General features: G+C 36.0%; 1 protein-coding gene across 2 annotated transcripts in view; it reads right to left on the bottom strand.

The window, feature by feature from the left end:
* STK24 (serine/threonine kinase 24) overlaps positions 1–12,298 on the bottom strand; it is a 135,974-nt gene that overhangs the window by 68,277 nt on the left and 55,399 nt on the right. For both annotated transcript variants that reach the window (XM_072622075.1, XM_072622074.1), the window contains exon 2: positions 10,473–10,703. In XM_072622075.1, the coding sequence (XP_072478176.1) occupies positions 10,473–10,703 (231 nt within the window). The remainder of the gene's footprint in view (positions 1–10,472; positions 10,704–12,298) is intronic.

Genomic DNA, 12,298 nt, shown 5'->3' with positions numbered 1-12,298 from the left:
CTTTCCGTACGACCACTAGTTGTCCTGACTGAGGTGAAAACAAATAAAACACTACTAAGAAACATGATGGAATCCAAAGGAGAGATAAATCAAACTTCAATAGATTTCCTAAACAGAGAACAAATCTGTTTTCTTTCCTTAGAAGGAAAAATTCTAAAGAGAATTGGAAAATTAACTCCCTGTTCACAGAATTATGGGATCATTCAGTTAGAAGTGAAGTGATATTGTAGATTATCTAGTACAATCACCTCATTTTACAGGTATGGAAACTGAGGCCCAGCAAAGTTAATAAACTGCCCCAGATTGCATAGGAAGTAAGTGGCAGATCCAGGCCTGAAATCCTGGTCTTCTGACTTCAAATCCAGGGTCCCTTTTATCCCACTAACTAGTCAGTCAATAAGTATTTTATCATTTGCCAGGCCAATAGTGCTCAATGCTGGGGACAGAAAGAAAACCGAAAGATAGACCCATTTGATCCTGGAGGTAAAGAGAGCATCACTAGAGTCACCTGAGTCGCCCCCTAGGTGGAGGTATGGTGGAGGGGTGTCAGACTTGAGTTTTAAGGATATCAATCTGAGAGCGGAGTGGAGGATGGGTTGGAGTGGGGAGAGAAGAAGCAGGGAAACTAACCAGCCAGCTATCTCATTAGTCCAGGAGTGAGATACACAAGGGTGACTGGGAGTGTCAAAGAGAGAAGACAGATAGAATGGAAAATACCATCAACAGATCTGGCAACAGACTAGATAAGAGGGGTGTGAAGTTGAGGATGACATTTAGGTTGCAAATCTGTGTGACTGGGAGAATGGTGGGATCAATAACAATAGGGAAAGTAGGAAGAAAGGACTGTTTGAGAAGAATGATAAATTGTTTTTGACATGCTGAATTAAAATTGTCTCAGGGCATCCAGTTTGAGATATCTAGTTGGAGAAGAGAGTCTGGAGGTTAGGACTGGATAAGTAGATCTGAGAATCACCAACACAGAAATAACTGAATTCATGGGAGCTGATGAGATCACCAAGGGAAAAAGCATAAATACAGAATGGAAGAAGTCCTAGGATAGAGACTCAGGGGATACCCACATTACCAGGCATTACCTAGACAAAGATACAGCTAATTCAGCTAAGGAAATTCATCCTGTAGTGTAGAGTTTACCTAGAAAATTAAGAAAATGGCAAGGGGAGTTGTCCATCGCACAACACTGGATGAGACTGAATTAAGTAGTGTTCCATGAAGATTGTCTTCATTTTGGAATAAATATGTTGATTTATCTGGGCAGGCCCAGGGCTAAGTTGTTTTCATGAAAGCTCCCTGGCTTGAGGAACAAGGGAGAGTGAAAAATCACTGGTTGAAAGCATAGAGGCAGCTAAGGGATGGAATCACTGTGCCGAAAAGGTAAGACCAAGAACCAAGGTTTTAGATAGAGCGAAAGGCCAAAGGTAGGAAGCCAGCTCTGACACAGAAGAGTCAAAATGAGGATCCCAAGGTCCTAAGGAGCCAAGTGAGAGGTAATGTGTTGCTGCTGCTGTCGCAGCAGTAGAAGTAATAGTAACAAGTAATAGCAGAGTTAGTGCCTACCACATGGCTAGGAACTTGGGCAAAGATCTTTACAAATATTATCTTTTCTAAACTAACCACCTTGGAAGGCAGGTGCTTGTCATTATTTTCTCCATTTTACAAGTAAGGAAACTGAGAAACACAGAAGTTAAGTAATTTGCCCAGGATCACACAGCTAGTATTTCTGTCTACATTTGAATTAAGACCTTCTGCCGCCAGACTCAGTTTCCTAACTAATAAATAAAAGGACACTGTTAGACAAGGAATAATCACACTTTTCCAAAGTTGTTCTCCAGATAAGCATTTATTTCTTTAAATTGTTGTCCTTTAAATTTCTGAAATCCCTTCAGCTGTAAAATTCCTCACTGGTCTCCACAGCAACAACCAACCTGAAGCAGCAAGAACAAGCAGCCAAGTATTCTAGGGAGAAGAGACTCAAAATCCCTGCCTTACCATCAGATCAGACAACGTTTAACCAGTAAAATAATTCAGGCCCTTTGGTAGAGTACAAACATTGTTAAATAAACAAGGAAATTTAGTCCAACGTGCTTTGTTATTGTTTCATTTAGGGAAGATGATTTGTTATGAGTACTACTACAGCAGAAAAACCCTCACCCTCAACATGCAGGCGCATTTAGAATCAACCACAAATATTTTTAATGTCATTTTCAGTACTCCAATAATCTTTTCTCTCAGATGTTCCCACAAACCTCATATCCTTTCACATGAATCCAATTAATCTACATTTGTCTTTCAGAGGCTACCATTACCAAAACACCTATCTGATACTATGTAGGTATTTCTGACAGCTTTATAGCCTTTTTTTTTTTTTTGTCATGGACTTATATGGCAGTCTGGTGAATGCTACGGACCCCTCTACAGAATTATGCTTTAAAATAACTGAAAGAAATGATAAATTTCAGTTAGAAGTTAGTGAAAATAAAGATGTAACTTTTCTCCCCCATCAAAGTTTAGGGACATGCTGAACTCTTTCTGTGGACCCTAGGTTAAGAATCCTTGCCTTAAAGCTATCTATAATCATATGAAAAAATGCTCTCAATCACTATTGATAGAGAGATGCAAACCAAAACAACTCTGAGGTACCACAATTTGGAACTATGCCCAAAACGCTACGAAAGTGTTCATACCCTTTGACCCAGCAATACTGCTTCTAGGACTGTATCTTCAAGAGATCATCAAAATGAGGAAGGTTCCCACATGTACAAAAATATTTATAGCAGCTCTCTTTGTGGTGGCCAAAAACTGGAAATCAAGGGGATGCCCATCAATTAGGGGATGACTGAACAAGTTGTAGTATATGAATGGAATGGAATACTATTGTGCTATGAGAAACGATGAACAGGAAGACTTCAGAGAGCCCTGGAAAGACTCATATGAAATGATGCTGAGTGAAAGGAACAGAAGCAGGAGAACTTTGTGCACAGCAACAACCACAGTGTGTGAGAGTTTTTTCTGGTAGACTTAGAACTTCATTGCAATGCAAGGACTTAAAAAATTCCCAATGGTCTCTTAAGGCAAAATGCCTTTCACATCCAGAGAAAGAACTATGGAATTGGATCACAGAATGAAGCAGACCATATTCTTTGTATTATGTTTTGTTTTGTTATATGGTTTCTCCTATTCATTTTAACTCTATGCAACATGGCTAAGGTGAAAGTGTATTTAATAGGAATGTATGTGTAGAACCTATATAAAATTGTATGCCATCTCAGGGAAGGTATGGGGAAGGAGTGAGAGGGAGGAGAAAAAAATCTAAGATATATGGAAGTGATGGTAGAACACTAAAAACAAAATAATATTAAAAAAAAAAAAAAAAAGAATCCTTGCCTTAAAGGCGGAAAAGGTACTCAGGCAGCCAGCTCAAACTATTCACATAGGTACTAAATTCATTTCATGATTCCACAAATTTTAACAAGGATTTATTCATTCAACAAGAGTTTATTAATTGCCTACTACATGACAGGCTGTGTGCTAGGCACTAGGGATACAAAGGAAAAAAAGTCAATTATTCCTGCACTAAAGGAGCCAATATTTTGGGGTGGGGAGGTGCTGAGGAAGGGGATAAAAAGGACACTACCAACTTGTGGGAGCAGCACAGGTTTCTGAAGGAGGGGACCCCTGGATCTGGGATTTGCTCAAAGTTAAAAACTCTACACTGATTTTATGAGCCACAGAATTCTAAGTCTGGAGCTCTCTAAAGAACCTTTGCAGATGCTCCTGATTTACATTTCTTTAAGGCTTTAAGGCTTACAGAGTGACTTCACAATAAATCCAAGAGGCAGACAGTTGAAGTATTATTACCCATATTGCCAGTAAGCCAGTTGAGGCTTAGGAGACATTAAGTAATTTGACAGGGTCCAAAGCTAGCAACTATCCAAAAGACAAGAGTCAAACACAGACCTTTTGATTCCAATTCTAGCTGCCTCTCTAAATTAGTTTATAAAATCCTTCAAGGGTCCCAATGGTCAGTTTTAAAAATATTAATCTTCTTCTGACTCATATTTAAGTGCAAGGTCTTTTTTTATTATTACATAAGAATCTATTGTTTAAAAAAAAAAAAGAAAAACTGGTGCACATTGAACCCCACCACCACCACCACCAGGACTCAACTTCCAGCTCTGCAAAACTAGAGGCTAGAATGACCTCTAAGGTCTCTTCTAGCTCTATTTTGATTTCCTGGGCAATGCCTAGCACATAGTAGGTACTAAATAAATGCTTGTCATCAACTGACTAGATGCCTCTCTGATAGGGACTACTACTACTATACTACTACTTTATTATAAATAAAGAACATGGACAGACTATATATTCTTATAACAATGCTCAGATTAAGTAAAAACATTATTTGAAAGAACCTTTTTTTTGTTTTCTGAGGTACTCCATCTCTAACATTATAATGCAAAGTTAATGAAAAAGCATATTCAACGCACTTTTTTCAGGAATACATCTAATTAATAAGAGGTCGAGATGAACTAAAGAGATTAACATGCTTTGCTAAACATTTGTTTCTGTTATTAACTGTTATACATACTCCTTTTAAAGACATATCAGTCTCAAATTGCATAAAATTGGGAAGACACAACAAACAACACTTCCTGTTGACAGAAACTGCCTCTGTAGGGCAAATGTTCATCTTTGTTAACACTGACAGATTCCTCTCTTCTTGTACTGATATCTCAAGAGTACCCTATAACTCCCCCTTGAAAGAATGCTCAGGTATAAACAGAAAACACCAAATTAACTACATTAAATAAAATGAAATAAAAGTCAGAGAAGTAACACTTGAGTGTCTTTCTGTATCAAACCCACTCAGGCACTGATTAAAACCCCCAAACATTCCTTTGCTCTTGAAGCAGAAGAGATGAACTCTACCAAGGCTGGAGTTCACCAGAAATATGACAGAGCCCTCTCATAAGCCACACAAAACAGATCCTACTGTTTCAGGTAGAGGCATATTAGAGAAAATTTCTCAATCCTATGTAATTCCTAAGAGAATTGTGGTCATCTTGGCAACCAGGCCCAAACTATAAAAATGAAAATTGCCAAAGTTTTACCTCAGACCCTAGCAAATTGACAAAAGGAATAAAAGATAGGGTAAATCAATCAGCAGAATTGTAGAAAGACAGATACATCGCTGGTGGAGCTATGAATTAGTATTTTTTTGTGGTAGCAAAGAAATGGAAACAAAGAATGCCCATCCATTCAAGAATGGATAAACAAAATACAATAATGAAATATTGGAATGAAAATAATGGAATATTACTATAAAGTAAGTAATAATGAATATTATGAATACCGAGAAGCATGGAAAGACCTACACAAACTGATGCAAAGTAAGCAGAGCCAAGAAAATAATATACACAAAGACTACCATAGGAAAAAAAGCACACAGCAAATAAAAACAAATGTTGTGAAATTACAAAGTATTCATTTGGCCCCAAATAAGATAAGAGAAGACATCTATAACCTCTATTCTTTTATTTTTCAAATGAAGGGGTTGTTCCAGATGGGTTCTAAAGTCCCCGCTAGCCTTGATCTATGTATGACAGGCTCCTATTTTCTAAAGACAACAGTAATAAAAGTCTTCTCATTTATAATTCCACTAATTACATATTCAACATTTTTTCTTATTCCCAAAGAGAGTCTGATACTGAAGAAAACAAAAAGGATATATAGCTTTTGGCTCCCGAGTTCTTCCCCGCATATATATAAAATATGATGTTCATAAATCTAACTTTAGTTGAGGTCTTCAAAAGTGATTCATAATCTAGGAACAACAATGAAGATAGGTAGTCCCTCTGTTGCAAGGTGAGAATCGGTTCAGTTGGCTCAGCACCAGTTCTATTTTACGCCTCTTCTGGCCTTCTTCTGTCCCTTGTGAATGAGCTCCCATTCTCTTGGCCAGATAGCACCCATGTTCTAAGACTGGGAAGCATCTAACTAGTGGATGGGAATGCCTCTTTTTTCAGAGCTTTTAAGGTTTGTTACCCTTTTCCCAAGTCAAATATAAGTTTTCCAATTCTCCTTATGTACCACATTATCATCCCAGTTTTGTCACATGTATCATCAGACCAAAAGCAAAGTGGGGTGAGTTTTTCTGTCTCTTTAAGACAAAAATAGCAACATTGGGAAAGGGGGAAGGCTGTCAAGGTTGTTCATGTCTTTCAAGCATATAAGAGATTAAATCAAGTTCTAGGCACAGATCTGAACTGAAATGCATATTCAGAAAAATTATGTATGTCTCTAAATGTTTCCTGAATTCTAGATGTCAATACACGAACAATTTGAACAGTCTGTCATGAATTAATAGAAAGAAATACTGGGGCGGGGAAAAAGGGGGTGTCAAATTAATACTCAGTTGAGGATGTTACAATCACTCTAAATCCTCTATTAATCAATCAACCAAATCAAATTTTTTTAAGCACCTACTGTGATCCAGGCCCTGGGGCAGTAAAATATACATAATTCTAAGTTTTATCAAGTAAACTGCACATAATTGACACTTGTGGTATAACTTCTCTAAGCATCCCAAAGTGTTCTTTTATTAGGAAATACTCAATTTTGACAATTTCCTTTTGAAATTTTTTGGTGCTGTCTTCATTTCAAATATGGAGAAATTTAGGCAGAATAAAGTAAAAGTTCAAGTCAAAAAAGCAATAGTTAAATCTAGAGAAATCTGAATCCAGGATTTGACCCTCACTTTTCTGTTTTGGTTTCTACTAGAGACTATGCCTCAATACTTAAAATCAGTAAGCTTCTTGAGGGCAAGGACTACCTAACTTTTAAATTTATATCCCTACCACAATGCCTGATACCTAATAAGTGTTGAATAAATGCCTACTGACTGAGGTCCTTATGGTCTCTTAGCCACTACATTCCTTTTAAGAACATCAATTATCATTGTATAATACTACAAAGGTGAAACAGTAACTGGTTACCTGGGTTCTAGATAATGAAGTATGCTCACTCACGACATGGGAAAACCATGTCCCAGAATAAAAATCAACGACCTGCACATGCCTTCACAATCCAAAACTTAAGACAGGATATAGCAGGAAAAGGGTTCTTGCAGTATACAAAAATGGGGAGATATGAACCTACCAACACCCAGGTCCCAAGTGGGTCAGGTCAATTTCTCTCTCAAGTAACAGTGTCTTGTCTATGACAGAACTACCTCACATAAAATACTTTCAACACAGTTTTCTAGATTAATTGTAACACGGGATAGTTAGCTGACTTTTACAATGATCACTGGGTGACGAAAAAGTCACACGCTTAGTAATACATTCCTCCAAAGTAAATTTATCCAAAACAAAATCTTGTAACATGGAGTGTGGAGCCTAAAAAGGCCCTTTATTTACCCTATTTCTACATACAAAACTAAGTCAGCAGCCATAAATGTGAGGATACTGAAGAGTGGCAAAAAATAAACTCCACACGGTAACATCATACACAAAACTATTTTCAAACTTCTAGCACAGTTTACTTTTCTTTTGCAAAGTCACTTGTCTCTTACTTTCTTGAAAGTTAAGATTATATTCAGTTAACTTCCATGTAGTCTTTGATTCTTAACCACTCTTCCAATCCAAGGTATGTTTGAAGGGTAAACTATAACATATAATAGGCTAAATCCTGCTAACAACTTACAGAGAAAACAGAAATCACAGGACTGGAATTTCTAAATCAGATTTATAATACTTAATGTCATTTTACAAGATTCATTCTCTGATATTCTTTTAGCAAAGGAGCACATAATCTTCTATTTCACTGACTTAAGAGATAGTTATAATTTTCCCAAATGGGCTATACTGTTATGTCACAGAATATCTGTAGAATAGGCAACTTTGTATATAGAATGTAGCATTATGTAAAATGTAAGACAGTATTATTTCTACTTTTAATTACAATTCTTCATTGAAAAGAATTCACAGAATTTGAAAGTTGTAAAAGGATCTCAAAGATCATCTTGTTCAAACCTCCACACCAAAACAATTCTTAATTTAACACTCAACAAATAAATGGTCATCTCATTCACACCTGAAGATTTTTAAAAAGAGAACAAAAGTTCACAATTTCATATACAGTTCACTTCTTTTGTTTTTCTTTAATTGGAAATATTCATCTTTGTAAATAATCATTATGTGTATAATAAAAATGAAAACTTTAAAAAAAAGTTTTGTCCTTTCAGAAGAAAAGGTAGACAGAGAAAGAAAGAGTTGTCCCTGAAGTATCCTGCAATCAAAAAAAGGAGTAGGGAAAATCACACAAACCACAACAGACAACTATAATATCATGCTAGCCACTTTTAAAAACTACACATTGCTTTTATAGGAACAAAATGTCAAAATATCTTGTCAAGTGGGAGGGGGAGGAATTCTTTACATCAAGTATCTCTCATATTAAATACATATGGGGGAAGTGATGAAAACACAGGATGTCCCTAAAGTCTTAGCATAGTTTCAAGTCATAACAGTTTAGATCTACACTAAGACTTGTGGGACGCTATTTATGTAAGACAATAATTTCCCAAAGAAGAAATGGCTGAATAAGGAAAAACATGTTTATTAAATACCTTAGATAAAGCTCTGAAATTAAAAATGTAAATATTAACAAATACATAAGACCAAGAGCAGTTTCCAAGTTAGTCTTATAAGAAGCTAAAGGATATGAACAATTTAAAAAGAAATGCAAACCATTAAAGTACAAAAATGCTTCAAATCATTTTGAGATGTATAAATTAAAACAATTCTGAAATTTCCTCTCACTCTTGACAAATAAGCAAAGATGATAAAATATAGAATTAGTCAAACTTGTAGGGGCTGTGGGGAAAATGGGCACATTAACACAAGGCTGGCAAAGCTACAAAACAGTTCTAGCATTCCAGTGAACAATTCTGGAATATATTATTTTATTATAAGAAATAATGAACATGAGAGAGTCAGGAAATTTCTGGAAAGACAAATGAGGCAGAATGAAAAAAAAAGTAAGTCAATAGAACATATATAAATGTGTGTGTGTGTGTGTACACACTGCCAACAATAATGTAAACACATCCAAATCCAAATCCGTGCCATCTTGACTTCAAAATATTGATAACATGATGCTTTTTTAAAGAACGATAATGAGATAGAGTTCCCCAGTTTCAAAAGAGGAAAAGTGCAAAATAGGGCATATGTTGTTAGAAAAAGTCAATGTCTCCGTTTGTTTTACTTAACTATAAATTCATTTTGAAGTAGGATTCTGAGGAAGCTTATTATACTAGAAGCTGCATCCTTCCAAACTAAGTATCTTAAAACTTCCACTTTATAGTCCAATGGTTCTCAAACTTTTTAGATCAGACAATCCCCCATCTTCTATATCATTTTTAAACTACACCTCCAACTCCTTTTAACAAAAAAACAAAAAATTAAACCAATGCAGTTCCCACGTTCTTCTTAATATCAGAAGATACTAACAGAGCAGAAATGGAGGGGAACACCCAGAGGTAAAAGGGACTAGCTTATTCTATACACAGTTTATGGTTCATTATTGTGCTGTCAATACAAATAAAGTTCAGCTTTCTACAAGAATCTCCTCAGAATTCTCCAACAAAGCAAGCCTCGGAGAATCCTTAATCCCCAATAAAGAAAACTCTCTATTGGGGTCAAGAACAAGATGAGACTTGAGGTGGAGATGAAAAAAGAAATGAGTGGTATTCTAGTTCTTCTTTAGAAACAATTAATTTAAGTGGACCTACATTCAATTTACTTGACTCAGGAAAAGGAAAAGGCAGGAAAATGTTGCTTCAATATCACTGAATAAAGACAAATAATGGTTACTGTACTTGTCCTGAACCTCCAACTTTTCCTAAAAGACATTATGACCATGTATTGGCCCAAGGGTCTTAAAAGTAAAACTAAGACAAATTCTACATTCAACTGAAAAAATACAACAAAACAACACTTGTAGTAGCATTCAATTAAATAATGTAAACTCTATAACCAGCAAACTCCTAAGTCTATATGAATTGTATTAAGAATTCTTTCTAAAATCAGGTAATCTATATTGGTTGCTAAAGTAATTTAAGAAATTCATTATGTTCTGTTTTCAAGAACAAAGATCCTAGGTTACCACCTCCCTCCAGCTCATTATAAGCTGAATCAAATTTTAACCTCCAAACAATTTGTCCCATAATATATATATTTACATTATCTCAAAATTTTAAATGTCATCAATGTACAAACCCAAAAGATTTATGCTTTAGAAAGCAAAGTCTGTTTGATTGCGAAGATAAAAATGTTTCCTCTTCTCTTTTGAAAGCAAAGCTATGCTATCCAAGCCTCTCACATAAACTCTCTGCACATCTGCAAAAAGTTTCACATTCAAAAATCAAAAGGATTTTTTAAAAGATTTCTTACCTTGAGATAAGATCCATAATACTTGGTGACATATGGACTGTCGCATTGGCTCAGCACTGTGATTTCTTGCTGAATGTCTTCAATTTCATCTTCTGCTTCTTCCAAATCAATGATTTTTATGGCAACTACTTTCTGAGTCCGATTGTCAATGCCTTTAAAGACCTCACCGAAGGAACCTTTTCCAATTTTTTCAAGTTTTGTAAAAAGCTCTTCTGGGTCTGCTTTTAGATTCTATTAGAAAGAAGAAAAAGGGGCAGGGAGGAAGGCAGAGTTATTTGCATTGTCCTGATGGGATTTTTCTGTTTAGCTTCAGATCTAGTATCTATGAGAAGTCTTAGAATAACTCTTTTCTATGTTTAGACAGATGTCTTTTAAGTTTCAAATACTTGCTAAAGTTACATGTAATATAAATTAAGATGTATCAATGTTTATAATTCCACATATAGTACTTCTTTACAACAATGAGAATATAGATTTTTAAACAAGTGTTCATAAATAAAATAAATATTAATACAAAAAATTACTCAAAATAAATGTGTAGACTCACTGTATACCAGGGCAGCTAGGTAGAGAAGTAGAGAGAGTGTGGGGCTTACAGTAAAGGAACTCTCAATCTTCCCTAGCTGTGTGACCCTGGGCAAGTAAGCCATTTCAGCCTGTACGCCTAAGTTTGCTCATCTGTAAAATGAGCTGGAGAAGGAAAGCACTCCAGTATCTTTGCCAAGAAAACCCCAACTGAGGTCACTAAAAGTCAGATAAGACTGTAAATGACTGAACATTTTCACTTAATACTAACATCTTAAGAAAATCATCAGGATCAGTCACAGTGACTGGGGAAAAAACTAGCCTTGGACCCAAGGGCCCTGGATTTCAGTTCTGACTGCCACTTTTTCGTTTAGGGAAGTAACCGAACCTCTTTCTTTGTGACTGAATTCATGCTATTGTTCTCACTGGGTTGTGAAGAAATCAACTTTGTAAACCAAAGAGTACCACACAAGATCACGAATTTTTAGCTGGAAAGGAAGTCAGCAGCCATCTTTTACACATGAGACTGGAAAAGGTTGGAGGAAATTGACCAAGGTCACCCAGGAAACTAGGAGGAAGCTTAGAACTGCCACCAAGCTCCTGACCTTCAAAGCCAGCATTCTTTTCATATCTTTCTGCACATAAAATGTGTTGTTAATAACAGTCTGGGGAAACAGCATGATATAGCAAGTGAAATGAGCACTGGATTTTTTCAGAAGATCTAGGTTCAAATTCTGGCTCTATGATTTATCAAGTCTATGACTTTGGGGGAAAGTTCTAATTCCCTTCTCTAGGTTTTATCTTTGTCACCTCTACAGTAACTAGCTTCAATAAGATGGCTTATAGCTTTAAATCCTATGTTTCTACCTGTGTTTTTACTAACCTAGTTTTAATCTGTAAAATAAACGTTCAACTAAAAAGAAACTGGAAAAAAAAATAACACTTTCAAAGGCTCTTAACTAAGGGACTCAATTAACCCCTCCACCCCAACCCACCCACCCCCCAAAAATACCTCCTTCAATCTTCCTGACTCACTGAATACTCTATTTGCAAAAACTATCAGTTCACTTTGCTTCAGTCCTGATCAGAGAGTAGTATTCCTCAAGTCTCAAAATTCTCTTCTTGCCCGAGGTTATGAAATGCAGTTTTTCAAAGAAACAATATCATGACTGGATATTAAATCTCCAGACTAACAAAAAAAAAGCCTTTTAACGCATAACGAAGCTGTAGCAATATATAAAGTAGATCAAGGAAGATCATCTAGAGAAGAGCAAAAGAGTGGGAGGGAAACAGGAAGACAA

Source organism: Notamacropus eugenii, chromosome 6, assembly GCF_028372415.1.
Source record: "Notamacropus eugenii isolate mMacEug1 chromosome 6, mMacEug1.pri_v2, whole genome shotgun sequence".
NCBI classification, from domain to species: Eukaryota; Metazoa; Chordata; class Mammalia; order Diprotodontia; family Macropodidae; genus Notamacropus; species Notamacropus eugenii.
The sequence above is the reverse complement of the archived record's forward strand: the minus strand, read 5'-3'. Positions and strand labels throughout refer to the sequence as shown.